Source organism: Penicillium manginii (assembly GCF_028828005.1).
Source record: "Penicillium manginii strain IBT 31320 chromosome Unknown utg000004l:1.0-7231830.0:1.0-7236170.0, whole genome shotgun sequence".
Lineage (NCBI taxonomy): Eukaryota > Fungi > Ascomycota > Eurotiomycetes > Eurotiales > Aspergillaceae > Penicillium > Penicillium manginii.
In genome coordinates this window covers 1,625,907-1,650,671 of record NW_026643105.1, presented here as the reverse complement: position 1 = coordinate 1,650,671, position 24,765 = coordinate 1,625,907, and the positions used below count along the sequence as shown (strand labels likewise).

Genomic DNA, 24,765 nt, shown 5'->3' with positions numbered 1-24,765 from the left:
TTTCATGTATATTATTATCTTCAATTGTAATATGTAGCTTTACCAAGATCGAGTCTCGTGAAAGTATCCTTCCAGCTCCTAGCTATTATCAATGTTTTCTCAATCCGAGCACCATTTTCCTCGTGAGCTTTTTAAGTATTAACTGTACCACCGACCATCAAGCTTATTCGTCTAGGAAATTCAGCCTCGGCCATTTTGGTAATATACGAGAACAAAAAGCACGAGTCATAGTGGACCACCGGTCAACGGCTACGCCACACCTCCTCAGCTAACACTGAATCATTCTAGACCGTGACTCTTTACGGACCACCCGGGTAAACCACAACAATCAGCCACATGCCTAAATATAACCTTATAGCCTTTTTCATAACCCTGCATAAGAGGCGTTATACGTAGTTGAAGCTGATTCGTGGAGTGACAGCTTATACCCGAAATTCTGCCCTGGCGGGCTTGGCAAGCAGGCTAAAAGCCGTCCCAGCCACTTGAGTACGTTAGACATTGTTTGCTCGTGCCAGTCTAATCATTCTATGTACATCCTAGAGTATTATTGGGAAACGGCCCTGGTTTCTTGCGCCAAGATACTGGCGGATGCCTAGGTATACGAATATGGAGATGATTGGTTTGGATTCAGATGTTACTTGGAAACTCGGTCTGTGAGTCTGACAACAGAGCCGCACTTGATAAATTCCTAGAATATATAAGCTCGGTGTGCATTTGTTTTGGCTAAATAATTTGACTTCCTCAGAGAAGACGCGCCCCTTCATTATGACGCAAAACACGAATCGTCGAACTGGAGGGTCAAATTATGAATATGATCGGCTTGACTACGCCGAACCTATCCGAGGAAACGGTATGTGCTCTAATCTTATATCCAAGCCGGGGAGTCGATGAAACTGGACTAATTATTCTCTAGCCGATTATGCAAAATGCAGATACCCTCCACCTAAGAAGAGGTCTACGAAAAAGTCTAAATACGCCTATCAAGGAGTTTCATACGGCAGCTTCATCGTGATGGCATGTCTTATTGCCGTCGTGGTAGCTTTCATTATCGTCTTCGCTGTCAAGAAGCAACAGGCTGGCAGCTTCAGCTCGGATAGTCCAGAATATTCGCTGTACAAGAACACTCGATTCCAGGAATGCTACAACAATGCGTCTATATCGGGAAAAGCTGACTGCACCGCGATTGAAAATCGACTGAATGACCGGCGATCATCTGGCTTTGAAGAAAACAATATTGCGTACATTAACAGTGGTACCCTTTTTGATAATGAAAACCGCGACATTTCCTGGGAGTGGTGCGAAATGATCAGCTGCTTTCCAGATTTCAAGATCGTCCCATCCAAACCCCGTCCTCTAGCCATCTGGCCTACACTTCTTACAACTTGGGGCCCGGTTGCTCTTTACATCATCGGATCTCTCTTCCAATTTATCAGACAGCAACAGGGCGTGTACAGCAAGAAGCAAAAGCCTTGCAAAGGGTTGAAAGAAATAAATGTCTTCGACTGGATTGTCCACGCCTACGATTTTGCATCTGTTGTCTGGTGGTGGTATACATTCGGTCGTCTAGTGGCAAACCCAAGCCACGAAACCACGCCTTTTCCCGTCGGATGGGTGACTATTTGGAAATATGCCGGGATGATCAGATTCCATCCTTATTCCTGTGCATCTAGAAAGAACCCGCGCAGAATCAAGATTGCCCGCGGTATACTTTATTTCCTTGCTGCCGCCCAGTGGGTTGCCGCGTGCTACATCTTGCATATCAATTGGCCTGTCTATGGCCGCCGTGCACCGAATCCCAGTTACGACTGCGTCCTTGCGGAAATTGACGCTGCACCGGGTACTTCTTCATGCACGGCGGAGCAGATTTGTTCTCGAAACTGGCTATTTGTCGATCAAGGATTCCGCCTTAGCTCCGAGACAAATGACACTTTCCTCGGGCTTCTGCTACTCTTCGGCGCATTGACGATCGCAGCCCTGTGGCCTGTTTTGATGGCCTCCATACTTCCAATGATGAGATCTAAGGGGGATACGGATCCGGATAGTAAAGCTCGGAGAATTTTGAGCTGGGGAGACGTGGGCCCCGTTGTCTCTGTTTGTGTTTGCTCATTCTTTGGGGTCATTGTCGGAGCCATGCTCATAAACGAATTGGTGAAAAGGCTGGACGCAACACCCGACGCAGAAGTGAATTTTGACTGGGAATGCAAGGCTGTTCATGTATCGCTGAGTCCTTGGAGGTATTATGTTGACGTGGACTATGAGAAGGGATTGCGATTCGCCAAGATGTGGTTCAACGCTTGACTTGTTTCTTCTTTTTGTGGTCCGATGTTTGATTTGTCTTAATTCCATATAGCCGTATAAGTATCACCTTTTCAGTAGTCTGAAAAGCCCGAATATAGTCTTTTTGCACACTCTTAAAAGGTTGAAGCTTCAAATGCCGCTCGGAGACCTCGGGAACCTCCATGGATAGTAATGGTTAAGGAGCAGGCTAGAGCCGATTAACCAACAGGCAAAGATCCTGAGATGGGATTTTTCGGGTTAAAGTAGAGGAAAAGGACTCGATCAATTCAATACTAATAATATTAACAAAGTCGATTCCTGAAAAAGCCTCAGAGAATCCAGTAACTTCGAATCAGATTATTCACCACATAGTTATATCACAGTCTAATCCCATGTCCGAGTCTAATAATAATATGACAATAACAAGGAAAGTGAAAAAGAAGAGCAAAAAAAAAACCGAGCAAAAAAGTACTATTAATAAAAAGAATCAAAAACGCCATGGCCATGAGATGCGAAAATGTCTAAAAAAGAAAGATCGAATCAGAAGAAGACAGGCCAACATGAGCCCAGTAAACACCACACCAACACCCACACCTGTAAGCCTCAAAAAGCCAACAGAGCATGAGAAAGAAGAAAAAACACAAGAACAGAAGAAAAACCCCGAAAGTCTAGAGTGGAGATAAAGTCATCAGATCATACCGAAAACAAATTGCACACAGCACAAGCTCAAACAAGCACTAAGACAGAACCTTCTCCTTCTCACCCAGCTTGTCCATGAGCACAGCCCGAAGCCTCACATTAACGACACCACCAACACCATAAGCGGGAACGATCTTGCCCATGCGCGCAAAGCACGAAGGGACGTAATCCCTTCGGATCCTAGCAATGCGTTCCCCGGCACTGAGACCACCAACTGGTTGCCGATTATACAAATCCAAACCGAGCAAGTGCATCGGCGTACTGAAGAACTGCATCAGGGCGGGACACGAGAATTGCGCGACGGCGGCTTTCATCGCGGGCGTTGAGGCGATGAAATCCGGGATTGAGGGCGCGATTAATGGAGGCACGTTGAATGAGGCGAAGATCGTTACGCTGTCACGGAGACAGAAGAGGGTGTAGCTTGTCAGGGGAATTTTCGGACCAGATGCTGCGGGTTGAGGCGGAGGTGGAGGGCGGAGGGATGTATGTTGTGTTGATTTCGGGAATGGATATCTTTGCATTTGTTGTTGCGGTTGCGACTGCGGTTGCGGCTGCGGCTGCTGCTGCGCGCCAAAAATCTTCGCAAAGCGCGCATCTTTGTAGACGCAGATGGCCATGTTCACGGTTGTTGTGGAAATAAATTTAGCCGGGCCCGGGGTAACAGTGTCGTAAGGTTGGTTGCGGTATGTGGATGTTATAGTGTCGATGGCGTTGGCGGTAAGGTAGGTTGAGCTGTAGAGGGTATATATGAGGAGGAAAGGGGTGCCCAAGAAGAATGAGGATGGTTTTGAAATCATGGATTTAAGGCAGGATTTGATTGTGTTTTGGATTGGGAAGCCTTTTGAGGCTTTTTCGATGATTGCTCTGTTTTTTTTTCGCGGAGGAGTTAGCTTTGTTCAACACTAGTAGCCAATCTGGAAGGTAGAAAGATTTGAAGAGAAAACTATATTCAACCGATATATAGCAGGGTTGATTGTGTTTCTTTGCTTACCGGTCAATGATGGTAATGAGCGGACAAGTCAGCGCGCCGGCAGCCGCAGCACTCGCGACGTCCACGCCTAGGCGTAGACCTAGGTCTTTTGTATTCCATTGAGACTTTGGAGGCGAGGGAGAGTCCTTTTTACTCCATGTAGTATTTAATGAGGGAGGAGAGGGTGTCGGATGCGACGCTTGTTCGATTGTAGCCATGGTTAATGTATCCTGCGCGATGGCATCGCGAGTCATACTCTGGTGAGCGGAGAGCGGAGAGCGGAGAGCGGAGAACGGAGATCGGGAAAATCACGGGTGCATGGGATAGTTCGATATGAGACGCGGCGATGCACCTGGAATGCAAATGCAAAGGCAAACGCAGGGTATGATGGGAGTGAAATCAAGAAGGTAAGAAACAAGTCAGATCAGAGATCGAATTGAGGGAGAAGCATTAACAAGCCGGCAATTGCGCAAGAGCAGCCAATCAGGCCAATCAGAGCGGAGAAGAAAGCACGGAGGTCATCTCGGGTATCGGACGAGAACCACCCGCTCCGATGCCGGCCGGATAAACGATATACTCTACTACTGTGGTGAATTCTACCTCTGTCGATACTAGTAGTAAACAGTTTTAACGATATCATATAATTGATTGTGGTATGTTTAATCCGAAACGCCATGTAACTGAATTCATCTCTTTCATATATCTACTCGCTGGCCTGGGCCTGAGCCTGGAATCCATCCAGTGTCACATTCACCGCACCCGCCTGCACAAGCTATTATCGCAATTAGAGTTAGCAGAGGGATTTCTTACACCAAACCACACCCCAACCATGGGTCGGAGATAGTAAGGAAGGGAGGGGAAGGGAGGAAAACACTCACAGCACGTTGCAAATCATCAATCAAATCATCCGCATCCTCAATACCCACACACAACCGAATCAGATCTTCCGGCAGCGCCCGCTCCGCCCTCGTCTTCGCATCAATACTAGCATGGCTCATGCGGCAAGGCATACTGATCAAACTGTTCACACATCCAAAGGAAACACTAATAGCCCAGATTTTCGCGCTCTCAACAATCCGCTCGCTGACATTGACATCGCCGGTCTCAAACGAAAGCACGGCGCCCGCGCCACGCGCCATCGAATTATGCAACTCATACTGCGGGTGCGAGCGGAGTCCCGGGTAACGCACCTTGAACCCGTGTGCCTCGAGGAACTCCGCAATTCGCTGCGCATTGCTCTGCTGCTGGTCCATACGGACCTTGAGTGTCTTCACGCCGCGCAGCAGGAGCCACGAGTCGAAGGGCGAGAGACCGCATCCCGAGGCGTTGATAGGGAAGTACAGGCGTTCGCCGAGGGCGAGGTCGTTGACCGCGAGGACACCGGCCATGAGGTCGTGGTGACCGGAGAGGTACTTGGTACCGGATTCGTAGACGATGTCAGCGCCTAGTTCGAGGGGGTTGAGGAGGAGGGGCGACATCATGGTGTTATCAACGGAGACGATGCAGGAAGGGTTTGCTTCGTGGGCTGCGGTAGCGATGGTGCCGATGTCGACGATCTTGATGAGGGGGTTGGTGGGGGTTTCGAGGAGAACCATGGCGGTCTTGTCGTTCAGGACTTCGATCACCTTCTCTGGTGCCGTTGTGTCGACGTGGTGCACTTTAATGCCTCCATTGTCGGAAAGGAACTTCAGTAGACGGTTCGTGCCGCCGTAGATGTCGTCGCCGGCGATGACTTCGTCACCTGGACGCAGGAGGCGGGTGATGACGTCCAGCGCCGCCATGCCGGATGATACCACCAGAGCGCGCTGCGCGGACATGATCTTCGCTAGGTGTCGTTCCAGGTGGGTGCGGGTCGGGTTACCGGACCGTGTGTAGTCATACTCTCCACCTCCGCCGCCGGAGGTCTGCTTGAATGTGGCGCTCTATGGGGGTGGGTTAGCCTTTTTTGGTCTTGTTGCAGATGAATTGGTGGACGAATGTAGAAATGGAGGGGATGCATGTTGCACACAATATCCTTACCTGGTAGATCGGCACGCTGCTGGCATTGTACTGGTCGTTTCCCTCGGTGAAGACCAGCTCGGTGGCAATGTTGTAGCGGCGGGTGCCGTGAGGGCTGGAGGGTGCGGGAGAAGGAGGGAGATCGTTGCCTTGGAGGTCAACGGAAGGGAATGCCTTCTTCAAGGAGTTCGAGGAACCCGATGGCGCGTTGAACCCGGATCCTGATCCTGAGGCCGACATCGCTGAGGCGGGGTAGTGAACGTTTGACGACAATGGCAATGGTACGGATGTAGGATGGGAGGAGATGGAGCGATTGAAATCAAGTCAAGAGTGAAAAAGGTGGAAATCAGATGCAGAGATATGTGGAAAAGGGAGAAATGAGTCGAAGTCGACAAAAATGTAAGTAGTCAACCCCGGACAGGCCAATGACTCCGCCATTGGTGGCCCTTGGCGAATCGCGGGCCTTTGCGATTTCGTCATCCACTAGGCCCGATTGGGGGAGTTGCGGTGGAAAATGTAGTCATAATAGCTATACAGAAGGTATACAGTATATTCTATACTATATACTGCATATTGTATACGCGTAAGACAATATTGTGTCGACGTGATTACATTTGCTAGCAACTCCTAAGAACCCATCGCTATCTCCACCCCAGTAAACGCCATCCATTTTTGAAGAGCCCAGCCAACCAAAACTATACACCGCAAGATTACATTATGAATAAAAAACAACAGCAAGATCGGATCAGGCAGCTAAATCGCCAAAGCCGCCGTTGATACCGAAGAATTGAAACCTGTGAGTATTGATTAGCAATGATACACCATAACAAGAGCTGCAATGTCCAAGGGATACATACCAGTCTTCCACGTTCAAGGTTGTCGGCGCAGTAGGTCCACTGCGCGAACTGCTACTCCAATTATCATCCTGGCTGGCAGCGTCCAGCGCCGCTCCGCTCAGTGTACCGTCCAGACCCTGCATCGGCCACGTTTGACCCTCCATGCCAAACACCTGCGGACCTTGGGATGCCTGCATCCCCATGCCGCCTGGTACACCCGACATCATCTGCGGGCTACCCTGAGAAACAGACATGCTGCGGCCACCAGGCATCTGTTGCGGGTGTGCACCCATCATGGGCCGCTGGCCAATGTTCGGGGGGTGAAGATTTGCCGGCATTTGAAGCGCCGGGTCCACCGTGGCTGGAGGGGGAGATGTCAACTCAGGGAAGATGGCGGTACCATCAGGGAAAAGCTGGTCGGGCTGGAAGTTCTCCCAGAGCGAGGGCGAGAGATTGGGTGAGGTACGGGTCACGAGGAAGAAGTCAGGAGGCGTAGCGGGCAGAGAGAACTGGGCGTTGAAGGGAGTCGTTGGGCGAGTGTTACTGCGCGAGTTGGAAGGTCCAGAGATGGGATCTTGAGGTCCACGATGGGCGTTGGGTGATTGGTGGCCCAGAGGCTGATGGATTTCTCGCGAAGGGGTGACCGCGGGAGTCTGCGGGCGAGATCGTTCGTAGGAGACGGGAGGCGTGGGCCCACCATTGGGCAATGGTAGATCCATGTCGTCGAATTTGCGCTTTGGCGGGTCGGGCTTCTTAGCTGGGCCGGAGTTGTTGTTCTCGTGTGGTCGTCGATGGTGTCTCCGACCAGCAGCCTTCTGTAGTCGTTCCTCAAGAACCTTATTTCCAAGGATAGAATCGAATAGGGTATGAACCATCTTGGCCACAAGCCAAACCTTGGATACATCTTTCAAAGCCGACATACACACGTGGATTCTTTCCTGGCAAGTTGCCACAATGGATGGGACGGATGAACGCATCTGGTAAACATGCATGATCAGAGCGGAGAAGAGGCTGTATACAATAAATGCAGGTGTGAAGCGGAGCTCATTGTGCGCCTGTAAGTTCTCGACGATCGATGTCATCATGCCCGCAGCCTGGAAAGCAATCGTCCTGGACGGGTAGGCCATTTCCTCGACCCGGTAGCTATTCGGCGCCGAGGAAGCTGGAGGCATGTGAGCTCTGTGAAGGAGACAGAGCGTGGTATAGTAGTTGGAGTGAAGGAGTGCAGCCCAGAAATGGTGTCGAGATCGTTGCCAACAGACCTCCTTTGGGCAGTTCTGGAGCCAATCGGCCAGAGCCATATCGGAGTGGGTGAGGTCCATCGCGTTCATACGGCGTGACTTGGAAGCCACAGAGTACTGTTGAGACAGAACCAGCCCCATGATCTCACACAGTTTGACGTATTGCAAAAAGAACTGCACATGCACTGGATCGGCCGGGTACTCGGCTGGAGTGTCAAGTTCATCTTCAATGAAGTCGTCCTCGGTGACCATAGGGACATCCGAGTCGTCGGTGTTGATACCAATCGGCCGACCCAACGCAACAGCCACCGACCGGTCCCGAGTAAAAAGGGTCCACCAGATCCGTTTCCAGAGCCTCTTGTCGGGTTTGTTGAGCTGTGATGATTCCACACTACGATGCATACCAGAGCCCTGTGCAACAACCATCGCCACGCGAGTCCAGTAGAATACATTTTTGGTAACATCTAGAAATTTGGATGTTAGAATAGAGAGAGAGAAAAACCCGGCTAGGCCCCATGGTTAAGGACTTACCCTCTGGTCCTTCCCAATACCAGCCTAACAATACCAACGCCTGCACGATGGTGACACGGTCATCCTCATAATTAGCATCGTACAGAGCTTTGGCCCGTTTATAAAAAGTCATTGCTGCAGGAGTCGTTGATCCATTTGCATCCATCAGTTGCGGGTTGGTACAGACACGGGACCCGGCCAGCAAGATGGCTTGCAGCAAAAGCAGAGACGGCGGGTTCTTGGGATCGCGATAGTGACGCATGAACCGACTGCGATTGATGATGGGGACCACCGGGGCAACCCACTTAAAGTAAGCGTCGACGAGTTCATCACAGAGCGGCTTCGGGGGTAGCAGGAATGCACCACGTTGGTGGAGGATGTCGATTTCCAAATTATCCAGATCAGTCAAGCGGGCTCGAGATCCTCTGATGTTCGGCGGGAGAGGGTAGTGCACAACGTCTGTAGTTCCATGGCGGTCCTGGACCAAGAGAGACAGGTTCGACGATTCGCCAAGATAGGCCACGCGACCGGCCTCTTTGATGGGGGCGCGGGCAAACTTGGGTTTCATGAATTGAGCATATGCGTTGTCCTCCGTTGCTTGCTGGGCCGCCTCCGCATCGGTGAGGGAGGTAGCAGGCATTCCGTCAACAGCCATGCGGCTTCCTCGGTATCCAAAGGCATCTTCCTTTTCATCCGAGCTCGATTGTCCACGAGGATCTTCTGAGGAGCCGGTGCCGGCAGGTTCGTCGGCGTTGTCAGGCCGGAAGTGGGCGACAGCAGCATCAACGAGGGAGGAGGCGGTATGGGGCGGACTGTCAGCGTAGCGACCGTCGTCTTTGGACTTGGAGGAGGTCTTCTTGCGTTTGGGAGAAGGGATTTTGCATTCGATGGAAAAGGCGACGCAGTTTGTACAAGGAACTCCTAGGCTAGCGGCGTCGCATCGGACCTGTAGATAGGAGAGAATGGGTTAGCGAGAGGCCAGAAGTTTACAAGAAAAACCGAGATATTAGATATTATATTTACCTTGCGTGAATGGCATGTCTGCAATCGAAGAATGAAATATGATTAGCTATCTCTTGCAACGTGGTGGTGGGGGGGAGTTCGTTTTGATGCATCGCGATACGATAAGAGGAAGGGACCGAGGCACAAGAGCAGCCTCGGCTCTCACCACCTCGCGTCGCCCCTCGAAGCAAAAAAGGACGTACCTCGCACGCGCGTGATGCACGTTGTCTAGAATTAGATAAAACGAATCAGCATGCCATCCACTACGTTTCTTCCTTTCTGTTTTCGCCCACAGGGATGATCTGGGGGTTGAAGTGGGTGAAAACCCTGCGAAACACTTCCTCCTTTTCCCCTTCTCGAGGAGATCGCACACAATCTAGCAGATCGCACATCGCATATCACACACATCGAACGTGCTAGATATAAAATCAGATCTCCATACCCCCAGATCCCCGCGCGAACTACCATCACCTTCCCCTTCCTCCCTTTCCCTCTCCTTCCACGGTATAATCGACAAGGCTCACCTTCTGAAACTGACTGCTTGGCCTTGGGGCCCACCGCGCACTGTGATGCCGGAGGTACCAGTTGAACCGGCGGCGCTGGGAGCCGGACTGGGGTGGGTGACCGAGTTTGCATCCTGAGGTTCAATCGTAGAATCCATGGCCGCGTCCCCCATGAAGCGCAAGGGTGAGGGTTAAGCGGGGGTCGCGATGGAACCGGGTCGAGCAGAGTAATATAGTAAAGTCGGGTGGTGGGCTGGGCGAAAAGGGGGGGCACAAATGGGGACGCCACGCGATCCGAAGAAAAAGTACCGGAGGGATCAGATCAGATGAAATGAGAGAAGATCTGAAAGAGTCAAGGAGCAGGGGGGGGGTGAGTAAGAGTGCAGAGACAGAGACAAGAGAGAGAAGGAGGGATCAGAGCGATCCGGGGCAGGTGGAGTGTGGCAATAACCACGGACCTGCTTAACCACACACACAGTCATACTCTACTCTCGACTGACTTGCCCTAATTATTTACTCTGCATTTAATCTATTTCTTATGTCTATCTCTACATTTTGGGATTTGTGAATTTCTGAATTTCTTGGTTTCTTGGTCTCTTAGCCTCTACTTTCACATAATCTGTACTCTGCCTAGGTGTATCACTACCACCACCACTACTGTACACTACATTACCCCCTCCCACGGTTAAGCTGGAACCAGTTCACTGCCAGTTCACTGCCAGTCACATATCCAGTCCCATTGGCCCCAATTCAAGTCAAGTCACTCGGGGCAGTCACTACACTGGGAATCCGACCCGCTCGGAGTGATCGACGATGGGGAGAAAGTGGAGGCACCCAAAACCAGACCGCTGGAATCCCCGAAGAGGCTCCGTTAATCGAGGGAACTACCTACAATTACACTATTCACCGTTTATTCTAGACTCGATTCGACTATTGCGCATACTAGCCGTACTTGAGAGAAGCGCATCTGAATAGTATCAAAGTCTTTATTTACTAGACTGTGGTTCCTCGCATCATATACTGTCGCGTGGAAATACCACAATCCCAATGCGGAAGAAAGGTGCCGGGAGTGTCAGGCCATTGTACAAGGCGGATATAGAATGACAGAGTGACAGAAAAGAAAGGAAGTGAGTAGCCTGGAATCAAGGCAGCCGGTGGGATCCCTGCAGGTCCGGCACTGCAGCAGGTGTGGCTTACAATACTAACTAGAGGTGGTACTAGCGACCTGGAAGTAGTTCGTTGTACTAGCAGCATAGCCAGGTAGTATATTAGTTGTAGCATATCGGAAGAGACGGATGCGAGGGACTTCTCATCTGTAAGTATATTCAGGTACTTCTACTTGATTCTATAAAATCAAACACCCACTTGAACTACAAGGTATATCATCTCCATGCGCAGCGGACATATGCTGTGTCACCGGCATGTAGAAGCTAAAGCATACCTCGCTCAGCCAGTAGTACTAATACCAGTTCAATCAGATGATATCTAATTACAATCAATGAGTCTATTACACCTCCCCTCCTCTTACCCTGCTCACTTACTCCGTTCATCGCACTAAATTACAGCCACCAATTGCGGGGACCAATGTTGGGGAATAGAACGAAATTGCGGGGGTGAGACGGGGGAGACGAAGGAGGGGCCAACCTCGAAATCAAATCAAATCAAAGACCTCTGGCTGGAGAAATGACATGCCTCCCTCCCTTCCCCTCCGTATTCATTTCGTCGAGAACCCGACAACAATCGCATTCTCGTCCTTGCGCAATCACCGTTGCGGCGGTGGAGACGGCAGCTTGTGATGCCGAGGCATTTTGAAGCTGGCCTTCTCCACTTGCCTTGTAGCCAATCATATTCCTTGGAAAACCAACAACTTGTCCACTCCGCCACTCACGTCGCTCCTAGCTTGGGCATACTAACTACATACAATACAAGGTACATACACCAATTCAAAGGCACACATCCTTCACATCCACTCCCCGCTGACACTAGCGCTAACGTTCACACTAGAAGGACTCGGTCCTGTCAGGCACGAAGGATGCGGCTGTGGTCCGTTCGCTGGTGGTGTCTGGTCTGATCGGCTGGACTAGCTCGTCGGGCCGTGAACTGGACTCGACTCGACCGGGCTAAAGCTGGGTCTGGGGCTGAGACTAGGCTGGCTAGGCTCTGTGATTTTGAATCATCACGGACACAATCGGAGCTCTGTAGCCTCCGATATGAGATTGAGGCTGGATTGCGTTTGTGTTCGGCACTAGGGCGCGATCGTGGCCTTGGTAGTGGCGATTAATTAGGGCGAAGGTGGGTTATCGTGATCATCCGTCCTCTTGGCCCCTAGTTAGCTGCCAATGTGGACATCACGTAGTATCCTTAGTGGGACGTTGGAGATACAAGGTTTGGGCTTGTTTCAGGGCTGGCTTGGGCCCGTGACTAGCCATCCATGGAGGACTCGACGATTTAACGAACAGCTCATACTAGTAGTTATTTAGTACTATGGAGTAGTACATTCAAGTTGCCCAGGTGTGGCTATAGCTAGTAGTTCAAGCTGCTACCTAGGTAGGCCAATATCACATTACTCTACCATGATCTACTCCGTATTCACACGAGAAGTAGAAAGCGGTCGGTCTATTCTATTCGGAAAGTGGTGAGAAAGCTCTACTATATTAACATGCCCCTAGACCGTATAAAGTACATGACAAATGGCGATTATTAAATATGATATCTTGAATCATACACCTACTGCGGCAAACTTGATTACTGGCCCTTTTTCCCCTTAGCCCGCGCCCGGCTTTTCTTGCCCGTCTTGACGGGTGCAGGTGCTGGCGTTGACTCTTGCTCTTGCTCTTGATTCTGCTCCTGCGTAAGCTCGTGGCCACACTCGGCGGCCTCGTTTACGGCCTGTGCCACGGCAGACCCAAGCGCATTGGCAGTGGGGCCAAAGTCGACACCGCTCACGAAGAGCTCACTGAGGAATTCCAGACCCGCAACGAAAGTGCAAAGTAAGCTAGCGATGAAGAAATGGCTAATAGTCATGCCGATGTCGAGCCAGGAGCCCTCGTCGCGGACCATATAGAAGAAGTTCAGTGTCATCACGTCGGAAATGGACATCACGACCATGAAGAGTGCACTGGGGGCGACTTCCAGGCGTCGGTTCAAGATGCCCAGGTTGGCGCTGATGATAGCGAAGGGAATTAGAATCTGGAAGAGCAATAGTGCACCTTGGCTGAATGGATCGAAGACCGGGACGAGACGGCGGACGCTGTCCAGGGCGAAGGTTGAAATTGAGGCGACATTGCCCGTGCTGAAAAAAGCGGATTGGAGGAGGAAGAAAAAGAATAGGGCCACACGGGTGTCGGAGAGGGTAAGGGCGCGGTAGTGGTATGTGAGGCCATCGACGGTCGTGGAGCCGGTTGCGGCGGGTTTGGAGGGTGCGACAGTGCCGTTGCGGGATGTCTTGACGGCGTTGGCCCCGGCTGTGTGCACGTAGATGGCGTGTTCAAGGCGCACCCATGTCACAAGGGTCATGCAAAACACCAGGTAGAATAGACCCTCCCAAGAGATCGCAAGAATGATGAAGGTCGGCGAGAAGGTCAAAAAGATGATCATTAGTCGATGGAGGTAATGACTGTCCGGGTATAGTCGGTGGACGAATGGCAAAGTGACCGAAGCGGCCATAACGACGAACCCGACCACTTGGTTGCCGAGCGGTAGACCTTCACGAGCCTGGAGGGAGGCTATACTTGATCGAGTAACGATCACTGAAAGAAGCACCATTCCAACCTGACATCCCATAATGATCCGCGATCCAACATTGTTGATTCGAGATTTGGAACTGTCCCGGCCGAGGATTGCATCCTCGAACAGTAGATACAGGACACCGGTCAAGAACATGAGAAGACCGCCGTAGGTGACAGTAGAGATTTCCTCTACTTTGCTAACCGGCAACAGAGTAAAGATACTCATCAGAAGGCATCCAAGCGCCCAAGTCCCGTTCAAATATATGTGCGTGCGGACGAACTTGAAGCCGTAGGCAAAGGGCCAAAAAGCGGCCAAAGTAAATCCGACGGTGAAAATTTCTCGGTGAAAATAAGATTGAACCTGGAGAAAATTATCAGTACCGGACCAACAAATGGAAACGAGGAAAATGAACTGCATACCAGGGCCTCCAGTACACCGATGAATGCCACCAACTGCAATCCAAAGCTCGCATATTCCGAGAAAGAGCGAACATGGCCGAGAACGATCTCGCGGCCAGCAATCAAAGCCTTACGGCGAGCGAAGACTTCTTCCCAGAAGAATATGGGAAAGAACCCGTAAAAGTAGTACTGCCACGGCGATCCTTGGTAGAGAAGAACAGAAAATAGCGCCACCAGGATAGATGAGAAGAACGAGATGCTAGCCGTAGTCCGATGGGCATCAGACGTCCCGTGTAAGACGTGGAGATCAATAACGGTGGTAAGGGCATAGGCAATCCAGCCTAGATAGCCGAGAGTAACGATTGTGCGTAGGAACAGCCAATCATAGGTCTGTAGATAACGCAGACCCTCCAGGCCGACAATCAGTAGGTCATGGGACAGGGCAATGGAATCTTCGTAAGCTCCATTGGAGATTAGTGCCTCGAGATTGGCGATTCGTCCTTCGATTGATGTCTCTTCATCACCAGAAAGATACTCGAAGGGCACATATCTGATCACCGATGATTTCTTCTGCTCTTCTTTGACACGGTACATTTCCAGAATTCCCTGGGTGTTTGCCAGGGCAGCCAATGCCTTTTCCTTGGGGCTTGCATCGAGATAATTTAGCGGCAATTGACCGACCGAGTTGACTGGGTAATCGACGCCAACAAGGTACGCCATCAGGGCAGCAACATCGGCTTGCTCAACATCATTTCTTTGGACGTGGTCAAATCCCCAATCTGATGAGAAGCCATCTTGGTGTCCAGACGCAATGCCCATTGTGCTAGTGACGGGTTTTGCTACGCCAGAGCCCCAGGCAACGAGGGGTGTTCTTGTATTGTCCGGGTGGCCGTCACCGTGGCTTCCTAGATCGCTCATTCCATGATCGGCAGTAAAGATGAAAGAAGTCTTGTCATCTCCATAGAAGTCTTCGACCAGCTTGGTGACTGCTTGCACACCCCTGTCCACGACCTTGATGTTGTGCAGGTATTCCTTCGAGTAGGGCCGGTAGCCGTGGCCGGTGGTGTCCAAGCCCAGCAGATGGAGGAAGAAAACCAACTTGTCTTGTCGCAGCTTACGATCCAGCTCTGGGTCGGTCTTCGCAGACTCAAAGAGCTCATGAACTTTGTCAAAAACCCAGGTATCAAGGTAGGTCGCATCGGCATTGAAATCCTCCAATTCTTCGCCATAAGAGTCGGCATCCACTCGACCAGGCTCCGCACCCTCCTTGAACATTGGTAGAATATCGGGACTGCCCCAGCTCCAAGTGTGACGACTGCGGTTAAACACGCTGTCAAAATCGACGGGATTGAGCTGCCAGCCCGTGGTCACAGCCGAGACGTCTTCATACAAGCCCGCAATGAGAGCAACATGGCCGGGCCGCGACTCGGTGGGGACCCGGGTATGCGAAACACCAAAGGTTCCCTGTGAGAGGACTTTAGAGCGTATGAAGGGCGACAGACGAATGAGCCCATCGGGTTGTTGTTCGGATTGGGAGTCGAATTCGGGAGAGGGATCGGGGAATGCCTGGAAGGCCTTGTCGGCACGTAGGCCATCTGCGACGAAGAGAACGAGGCGTTGGGATGGGGCTGTTGTTCCGGCGGGGCGGTCGACACCAAATGAGCGCATGCCACTGACGATTGGGCTCACGAAGTAGATGTCGAAAATGGAATATGTATAGATCAGGTGGAAGATCACCGCGAGGGCGAGAAACCCAACGCGGCCGACACGCGCCATGATCTATCTTCTTCTCACCGGGACCGGGTCCAGCTTGAGAGGAATCGAATAAATGAGTGGAATTGAGGGCTCCTGAGGAGGATAAGGGAGGGAAATTGATCAAAAGGAGGTCGACATCTCGTCGTTGACACTTTGCACTTTTGGTTGTCCGCGCGGACGGGCTACCTTGCGGGAGCGGTGAGAGCCAATCACGAGCCGCCGATTGTACACGGCAGAACGCTTTGTTTACTTCAACATCGACATTGCCTACAGTTTTCAATATTTAATGACTGGGCTCACCTAGAAACTTTGAGGTAGGTGTTGGCCATGTGATGTCTTAATCCTAAAGCTCAAACTTCAATTGGGAGTTGACTCGGGACTCAGAAGGGGCCGATCCCCGCCTAGGCTGGCACTGTATACAAAAGACACTCCAAGTCCCGTCGTCGTTCACGCATTGAGTTCCAAGTTTCCGAGGTCCTAGCCATTGATAATTTAGGGGTAAATCCGTATTTGCCTATAGATAAAAGCCAACGTAAAAGCTATTGCTCTTTTTCACTAGTCAATTTGTGACCATCACGCGCGTAACTTGGATGTAGACGCGCTGAAAATCTTATATATGAAATTTCAAGTACGTGTGCAGTTTTGATAATAGAAGAAAACTCTGCATTTTAATGGCTTTTCTCAATTTGCATGCTGGACCCTACTATCCCCTTGACTCTAAGAGTTTGGAGAATTTCGACCCCACATTGGGGGCAAAGTTGAAAAGGGGAAAGGGACGCGTTGGGCGCCATGACTGTGATTACCTACCTAGGTAGCTGATAGGCTCGTTTGTGAAATGGGCAGGATACATACTATAGTATGTATGTACATAGCAGGCTCTGCCCACCAGGGCAACCACGCTGTTCTATATATCACACACTAGCATGTACTAGCACAAGTATGAAATGTGGGACTCCACTGGCAGGGGAGATCAAACTTTGGGTCAATGTTGCTCTAGGGCTTGGACAAAATATAATACTAGTAGTACAAAATCCCCATGTCGATATTTTCCTTCCTGTATCCATGGACATCACTATACGAGCAGTATCATTGTACTGATACCTACTAGAAGCGCCCACCCTTGCCAGGAGGACACATCGGTTGGTGCGGATTAAATAATGAATCAAGCTCAAGCAAAGGGGATATTAATACGGATGTACTCCGTAGAACAGGTGAGGATCTTCACGGGGTGGTGATCGACGATCAAAGGATCCATGATTGCTCTACGGTTCAAATCATCCCCATCAGCCCAGCGCTGTGCATACTCAACGTCCAGCTACGGAGTACATCCATGGATGTTCTAAGATACGGGTGCAGTGTCCCGGTAAGCTAAGAGAGAAGGGAAAGCAGCCGTCGATAACCCATGTTGACAGTACTCCGATCCAAAACTGACTGATAAACAATAAAGACCCATATTTGATCGGTAGATAGTTCGTGTGAGCCCCCACTTTGGTGCATTATCATGTCGCATCCCTTCCTCATATAACTAAACAACAGGGGAAATTTACGTAATGTCTTACCATGGCCAATGGGAATTAATTTCAAATCACATACGGAGTACAAAATTTTTGTTTTTATTAGAACTATTCAAAACTCAAACGAAGAAAAAATTTCACTCAGGGACGCGATCGGCGTTGCAAAACCACGTGTGTGTATATAAATCAGAAAATCACCAACAGATTTATCATCCTTGGATGTCCATGTCAATCAGGTCACATTCAGACTTTTTCCGACCCGAGTCTAATCTTGATTCGCCAAAGCTTAAAACATACTACCAAACAAAACAGTACAACAATGGTGAGTCGATGTATAATGTTTTGAAGCGCATAGCAACCTTGGAAAGTCCTTATTGATCACTGGCATATTCCAGGCTCGAGGACCGAAAGATTTTCCGGAGCGGATAGTTCCCATGGAAGTTCTCAACCTATCTATGCCTCGTACAGGATCTTTATGTCAGTTATATCCATGAATATCCCCCGCCCGCTGATCTCGTTTTATGTTACCCCTAATTCCGTCACTTCTCTTAACTTCTCTTCTAATGGACTTTATCTCTGACTTGACATCTATATCTAGCTATCAAGCATGCTTTGAATGTCCTGGGCATCAACTGTTACCACGGTGTCAATTTAGCGGACAACAGCACCGACAAGTGGTTTTTTCTAGAAGCGGCACGAGCGAAAGTCGAACACAAAAGCCTTGAATACAGTCATCGAGAATGGGACCAAGTCCTTGCTAACTTTGGCGGAGTGAGCGATAATCCTTGTATTGCATTCAGTGATGAGCTTATTGCGGCTTACCCCGATGCCAAAGTCATCCTAGTCAAACGTGATGTCGCATCATGGGCCGAAAGCTTTTTGGAAATCCTGAAAGACTGGAGGGGTGACTGGAAATTTGTCTGGCTCTCACGGTAACTATGTCATCCTGGTACGTTCTGGCAACTAAGAGATAACTAAACATTCCTTAGGTATGATCGCTGGATTTTCGGACCGCTGAATGAGCTCTTGACGCTATCACTTCAGATAATATTTGGGGGTACTTCGATCGAGTACCTTGAAAGGACAGCAACATTGAAGTACAAGGAGCATTATCAGCATGTCAAAGCAATCACGCCTCCTGATAAACTGTTAGAGTACACTCTGGGGAGTGGCTGGGAGCCCCTATGCACATTTTTGGGTAAGCCAGTGCCAAATGAACCTTTTCCACGAGTGAATGATCGCCAGGCATTTCTAAGATCGACTCGGTGGATTCGGTGGGTTTACGTGGCTCTATTGGCAGGTACCGGTGCACTTGTCGTGTTGATTCCGATTTTAATTGGTCGGTGGATGTATTAGACAGCATCCGCTTTGGGATTTCACAGATTCAGTTCTTTTGGTAAACTGTTGGCCAATATAGAATTTCGAGAGGGTAATCTTCGATGTCTTTATTGGGGTAACGAAAGCAAAATTATTGGCCGAGAGCAGCTGTGAAAACAAAATAGCGAAAATTTACTAGCATGCTACAGTCTTTAGGCTTTAATTTGAGAGAAAAAAAATGACATTGTGGTTTTACTTCAAGAATAAAATTGGGAACATTTTAATTTAAAACGTACTACTATTCAAGACCAACCCTTGCAACTTGAAAAGTGTTCGCGTATCAACTTGGACATCCGGATAGAATAGCGTACTTCTAGCAAGCCTAGCACAAATATCTCAATATGCCATACTAGTACTAGTACTAGTACGAAGTAGGAAATGGTGAACTTGAACGAGTTCTCAAAGGTAAAAATGGCAGCCTCAAAATACCCGGCACAGAGATTGGTCATTCTTCAACTTGAGGGTTCGTCATCAGCTAGGCTCTGTACTATCATTGTCTGAAACCGGCTAACCAGTGCTCCATCCGCGGATTGAAGGCAACTCAGTAATGCTCTACTTTATCTGCGGAACTTGCTTAGGCCAGAGAATGGCCTTACTAAAGTGTTCTTGTGGGTAACCGAACAAAAACAGGTTAGTGGACCTACCGTCTTGAGTTTCTGGAATTGCATGACGAGCTCGTAGAAATCGGCAACAATCTCTCCACGGGTTGAAGATCCGATTTGGAGAAGTTCAAGGTAGCTGGGATCCAGAATTTCATTATCTTGCGGATTCAAAAGAGGCTCAACCTCTTCTTCTTCTTCTTCTTCTTCTTCTTCTTCTTCTTCTTCTTCCTCTAGGCTGTAAAAGCTTCCCACAGCTCCCTCAAAAGGGGTATCTATGAAAATGATCCCAGCGATGTTAGCTGCGATCCTGAGGTAGTGGGGGTGGGGGTCGGGGTCCAAATCTTGAAACAAAAGCATTGCCTTCTGTATGATGATGCCACCTAGATCATGCCCAACCAGAAAAATCTGGATGCTTTTATGTTTCCTGTCCAGGGCATTATCCCCAAAACACAAGCAATTGGCCAGTGTCTTGATGCAACTGCCACCCAACTCATGCATGGAATGACCTGGCTTGGTCCAATCCCACCCACATCTATAGATGTTTGCCTTGAAATCCCCTGGCAAAAGTTCCTCGAGCCATGAGACCTCTCCCTTGGGAGATGTCCAGGTCGTCTTGTTATTAATGGTGATGCCATGAAGAAAGACAAAAATCTGCTCCGGTTCTCTGACCGTTGGAACTGCCTGGAGGGTCACAAACTCTGAGTTTTGTTAGTCACGAATTTCTTGCTAGCGCAGGGCTTGATTGGGGAGGGGGGGGGGGTTTACTTACTCTCGTCAAACTGTTCAAAATCCATTTTCAAGTTTCAGGTTCAAGTTGATGTTCAGGCTCAAGTTGTTATCGTCCTAAAATTCTTGCTGATGGGCGTTGAGCAGAATAGAGGACCCGTCGAGAGACTTATATAATTTCCTGACAACTACTAGTAGTATTCGATTCCCTGAGAGGAGTTGACTTCGTCTTGAAAACGTCGAGAAACTTGGATGAGAAACCTTGGAGAGACCGAAGCCTCTTTCACGAGCAAAAAGGATCTTGCACGATTCCCGATGCAGAAAGCCCTATCCCCAAAACAATTCCTTTGTACCGAAGCTTTTTGACGTGCAGCAGATTGTCTTTGTACCTTGATGTTCCTTTGTCAAGATATGGTCACCCGGAGTAGCAGTTTTGGCCGTACCTCTCTAGCGTTAGGTTAAGGGCTTAGAGTCTTTTGAAGATCAGCTACAAAATCAATGTGATATGGCTCATATCAATTGAAATCACTCCACCAAAGAAACGACAAAGAACTCTAACTATGTGATGCAGATATCGAGGGTGCTTCTCAATAGCGCCAAGAACCTGGGGCCACTCCGCGTTTGTCGTACATTCTTTGCCCAACATGAATTTCTTTGTGAGTTCCAGAGCCTTCAGGCAGTTAGTTGTAACGAGTCAGACATCTCAGTAAATTATTACTCTTAGGTAGCTCACGCAACTCATAGTATTGCATATATCCTTATTATTTAGGGTCACTGTAGAAAGTAATCCTAGTACTCGGAAGGTGCCGTCTAACAATAATGACGAAGGAGTGGTTTCTTTCTGTTATACAGCTCCAAGGGAGCGACAAGAGGAAATGGCGCTCAAAAACAAGATGATAATATCCAGATTATATAGCAATTACTATGAAGAGCTTGTCCGTCGCTTGGTCAGAGCATCAATGACACGCGAGTAGAACTTCGTCACAGCCTGTCGCTCAAAAGTGATGTGATCCATCAAAAAGTCAGGCAAAATGTCCACTAATTCGCGGTCACGGTTGGCATCTAAAAGCGGCATATATTGATAGATTGCTTTCTCCCATGCCCCGCTAGTTGTTTTGGGGATGACCAATTTGAAATGAAGCGCTGTGAAATAGTCAGTCAGCAAATGGTTGGACGTATCGAAAGTTGACAGGGCTTCTTACTTCCGTTGACTCCAGTTTGGATGCAGTCATACAGGTGATCCTCATCTCTTGATTTGACATCGCGAATGATGAGGCCTGTCAGGTCACTGTACAAGTCTTCTCTCAGTTGGGCCATTTGGGCGGACTGGACTGCTTCAGCATTTGCAGCTGCAGCTGCGCGGTTAGCGACACCTCCCTTGATGGCGCTTCCAGGAACCTTGACCGCAGATTCCAGACCGGCAGCTGTGTTCCGAGCAGCAGCAAGCTTTGTTTGCAATGCCTTGATCTCGGATTGCGCCGAGGATAGCTGGGATTCGGCCTCCTCGGCTTGGGTCTTAAGCTGAGCCACTTCGGCATCACGCTCCTTCAATTGTTTTTGGAGGCCTCGGCTCTGCTGTCCCAATGTCTTCTGGGCCTCCAATTCGGTTTTGAGGGAAGAAACAAGTTTGTCGGAAGCTAAAGCTGAAGTTAGCATAACTGAGCCAGAGCTACAAGTGAAACAGCAAGAAGCGTACCTATCGTTATGCTTTCACACTGCTTCCGCAGCTTGTCCATGTTTGTTTTTGCCTCTTCGACACCAATTTCTCGAAGATCACGATATTTAGATTCCAACGTGTCATTTTTCCTTGCAAGATCCCCAATGCGACGCCTGAGCTCCGGATCTCCCTGTTCAGTAGCAACACCAGACTTGCGCTTTCGCGGAGAGGCGTCCTGACTGCTGCGCGCTGCGGCCGCGCGTGCCCTTGCAATCTTGGTGATAGACGACTGTGCGTAATTTGCGGAGGGTTCAGGTATGATCGACTCCTCTACTTCGTGTTCCGTCGCATGAGCGTCATTAATTTGCGTCTCATGAATTTCCACCTCTTTCTGTGATGGCTGCGCGCGAGTGGGTGTATATTCGAAATCGCCATCTGTTACCGATGGTCTGGCGACACTGGCTGTACGACCTCGACCCCGACCTCGGCCACGGGTTGCGGTAGATCTTCCAGCCCTTGTTGTCCGCGTCGCCTTATAATTTTCCTGTTCCTGGGTCTCCTCTTGAGGCTCGACCGATTCTTTTGCTACCGATGCCCGCGAGGGCTCAGCGGTTTCGGAAGCGCCACGCTTTCCTCGCCGAGTAGCCTTCGCAGGCGCTTTTTCCTCTGGCGCCTGTGGCAGCTCTTGGTTCTTCGATCGTGCAGCAGTTTTCGCTTCGGCAGCGATCTCGTTCGATGTGCGTGGCCGTCCTCTTCGCTTCTTGGCCGGAGGTTCATCGTGCGGTTCTTGTTCCTGTTCTTGTGCCCGAGGGATTGTTTCGCCCCCAGTGAATCCCATCAGATCGTCATCGTCGGATCCGACGAAACCAGATAATTTGGCCTGGGCCTTTCGTTTGGGCATGTCGCAATTGGGCGGAGTCAAGCTTGTGGAGGGCGTGGAGAAGTTCAATTTGGGGAAGACGCGCCAGTCGCGCGCCGGCCAAACAAGCGGGGAACATGTGACATTCCTCGGCGAGCCACAGAGCGCCACAGCAGAGCCGATCCATCACTCTTGCACCTACACTCGGACTTCCACTGGGTCTTAGTCTTGGTCTTGGTCTTGGGCACTCGCGCATCTTCTCAAATCGACTCATTTCCTTCTCCTTTCACTCCTTTTGATTCTTCTTTCGATACGGCCGGATCGACTCGCTATCCCGTCCTCTATTACTATCTCCCCCGAATCCTCTCCTCCCCCCCCACACCGCTGTCGTCATGGCTTCAACGGGCCGACGATGGCAGCAGTTCTTGCAAGAGATGTTTATGGTTGCCGGAACAGTGAGTAACATGCAAAGGATCCATCCAAACATGAGTTGAATCTATCCTAACCCGTCATACAGTCCGCCTCCGCATACTTCCTCATCAGATACCTCCTGTCACGTCTCGACTTCGACCCCGAGAGTCAGAAGAAGGAAGAACAAAAGCGCAAGTCCACGGCCATTCTGCGAAGATTAGATGCGGGAGATGAATCGGATGATGAATCACCGAGAGGAGCAGATGGGAAGCGTGGGAAACCAAAACGAGCGGAGCTCACCCTCAACCAGTACGAACAAGCCGTTGCGATGGATGTGGTCGCACCGGAGGATATCTCGGTGACATTCGAAGATATTGGCGGTCTGGATCATATCATAAAAGAGCTGAAACAATCCGTCATCTACCCTTTGACTATGCCACACCTTTACGCTTCCACGTCGTCCCTCTTGACTGCTCCCTCGGGTGTCCTCCTCTATGGCCCGCCTGGCTGTGGAAAGACCATGATGGCCAAAGCCCTCGCCCACGAGAGCGGTGCCTGCTTCATTAATTTGCGCATCTCCACATTGACCGAGAAATGGTACGGTGACTCGAACAAGCTTGTCAATGCGGTATTCTCTCTTGCGCGCAAGCTTCAGCCCTCAATTGTGTTTATTGACGAGATTGACGCCATCCTCGGCACCCGACGAAGTGGCGAGCATGAGGCGAGTGGAATGGTGAAGGCCGAATTTATGACACATTGGGATGGTCTTACCTCTGCCAATTCGAGGGGTGAGCCGCAGCGCATTGTTGTTCTGGGTGCTACCAACCGAATTAACGATATCGACGAGGCGATCCTCCGACGTATGCCTAAGAAGTTTCCCGTCGGTCTTCCTTCCGACGTCCAGCGCCTCCGCATTCTCAGCTTGGTTCTCAAGGATACGAAGGTTGACCGGGAGGATATCGACGTGGACTGGCTGGTTAAGAAGATGGCCGGTCTGTCCGGCAGTGACATCAAGGAACAATGCCGCAGCGCAGCCATTGGCCCTCTCAACGAGCAAATCGAAAAGATGGAGAAAGCCGGTCTGCCCTTGACCACTTTGGACCCCAGTCAAGTTCGAGGTCTTAGTATGGATGACTTCCCATATGGCCGGCGTCCCAAGAAGGCGGCGAGCCAGGGCAAGTCTAGCGTGGTGACTGAGGAAGAGGCCTGGCAAACCGAGTCTGAGGCCGAGGGTGCTTCCGAAGCCGATGGCCGTTTTTCTGAGATGGTCGAGCCTCCAGAGTAATAGCGATATACCGCTCTATTTTTATTATTATTTAGATGGGATGTTCTTTTTTCTTCTTTTCTCTTAACGCCAGGCAGTACGGAGGAACGGGCGTTATTTCACTGACAATGCCGGGTCTTGAATCTTCTGTATTCTAGTCGCATTGGTTGTTTTCTTTCTATCTCATCTCATCCTGATCTTATTTGGCTGCAGTTTTGCAGCCCTGGCTGGGCCGGGTTGTCCATAGAACTGATTTGATATGTTTGTTTCTTGTACAATGATTGAGATTTGGGCTTCAATACAATATCCACTCTGATCTTTTAGGGACTGTAGTAGAGCAGGGGGCATACAACGAGTTCGTAGCTCATTAGACTGGTCATATGTACATAATGCTACTAGTACTAACTAGTTAGTACCAGTACCTACGCGCAAGGACT

The 24,765-nt window shown here is 49.9% G+C and overlaps 9 protein-coding genes across 9 annotated transcripts; 3 read left to right on the top strand and 6 right to left on the bottom strand.

Annotated features, from left to right (window-relative positions):
* Positions 1-765: 765 nt before the first annotated feature.
* N7533_004320 (uncharacterized protein) lies at positions 766-2,298 on the top strand (the record flags this gene model as incomplete). Its single annotated transcript, XM_057100970.1, has 2 exons — positions 766-850; positions 914-2,298. The coding sequence occupies 2 exons, from the start codon at positions 766-768 to the stop codon at positions 2,296-2,298; spliced, it is 1,470 nt and encodes a 489-aa protein (XP_056960600.1).
* Positions 2,299-3,014: 716 nt separating this feature from the next.
* N7533_004319 (uncharacterized protein) lies at positions 3,015-4,164 on the bottom strand (the record flags this gene model as incomplete). Its single annotated transcript, XM_057100969.1, has 2 exons — positions 3,015-3,840; positions 3,968-4,164. 2 exons carry the CDS (start codon positions 4,162-4,164, stop codon positions 3,015-3,017), a joined length of 1,023 nt encoding a protein of 340 aa, XP_056960599.1.
* A 485-nt stretch (positions 4,165-4,649) lies between these two features.
* Positions 4,650-6,184, bottom strand: N7533_004318 (cystathionine beta-lyase STR3; the record flags this gene model as incomplete). Its single annotated transcript, XM_057100968.1, has 3 exons — positions 4,650-4,718; positions 4,825-5,868; positions 5,966-6,184. 3 exons carry the CDS (start codon positions 6,182-6,184, stop codon positions 4,650-4,652), a joined length of 1,332 nt encoding a protein of 443 aa, XP_056960598.1.
* A 505-nt stretch (positions 6,185-6,689) lies between these two features.
* Positions 6,690-10,209, bottom strand: farA (CeGAL family transcription factor; the record flags this gene model as incomplete). Its single annotated transcript, XM_057100967.1, has 5 exons — positions 6,690-6,738; positions 6,802-8,485; positions 8,553-9,477; positions 9,737-9,761; positions 10,058-10,209. 5 exons carry the CDS (start codon positions 10,207-10,209, stop codon positions 6,690-6,692), a joined length of 2,835 nt encoding a protein of 944 aa, XP_056960597.1.
* A 2,572-nt stretch (positions 10,210-12,781) lies between these two features.
* On the bottom strand, positions 12,782-15,939 carry N7533_004316 (mannose-ethanolamine phosphotransferase MCD4; the record flags this gene model as incomplete). The annotated part of the gene is made up of 2 exons (XM_057100966.1): positions 12,782-14,125; positions 14,185-15,939. The coding sequence occupies 2 exons, from the start codon at positions 15,937-15,939 to the stop codon at positions 12,782-12,784; spliced, it is 3,099 nt and encodes a 1,032-aa protein (XP_056960596.1).
* A 1,948-nt stretch (positions 15,940-17,887) lies between these two features.
* N7533_004315 (sulfotransferase family protein) lies at positions 17,888-18,788 on the top strand (the record flags this gene model as incomplete). The annotated part of the gene is made up of 3 exons (XM_057100965.1): positions 17,888-17,909; positions 18,031-18,364; positions 18,422-18,788. The coding sequence occupies 3 exons, from the start codon at positions 17,888-17,890 to the stop codon at positions 18,786-18,788; spliced, it is 723 nt and encodes a 240-aa protein (XP_056960595.1).
* Positions 18,789-19,401: 613 nt separating this feature from the next.
* N7533_004314 (uncharacterized protein) lies at positions 19,402-20,205 on the bottom strand (the record flags this gene model as incomplete). The annotated part of the gene is made up of 3 exons (XM_057100964.1): positions 19,402-19,404; positions 19,454-20,109; positions 20,181-20,205. 3 exons carry the CDS (start codon positions 20,203-20,205, stop codon positions 19,402-19,404), a joined length of 684 nt encoding a protein of 227 aa, XP_056960594.1.
* An 854-nt stretch (positions 20,206-21,059) lies between these two features.
* On the bottom strand, positions 21,060-22,695 carry N7533_004313 (putative chromosome segregation protein (Pcs1); the record flags this gene model as incomplete). The annotated part of the gene is made up of 3 exons (XM_057100963.1): positions 21,060-21,280; positions 21,340-21,774; positions 21,834-22,695. 3 exons carry the CDS (start codon positions 22,693-22,695, stop codon positions 21,060-21,062), a joined length of 1,518 nt encoding a protein of 505 aa, XP_056960593.1.
* A 350-nt stretch (positions 22,696-23,045) lies between these two features.
* Positions 23,046-24,349, top strand: N7533_004312 (protein-degrading AAA family ATPase MSP1; the record flags this gene model as incomplete). Its single annotated transcript, XM_057100962.1, has 2 exons — positions 23,046-23,108; positions 23,171-24,349. The coding sequence occupies 2 exons, from the start codon at positions 23,046-23,048 to the stop codon at positions 24,347-24,349; spliced, it is 1,242 nt and encodes a 413-aa protein (XP_056960592.1).
* Positions 24,350-24,765: the final 416 nt, after the last annotated feature.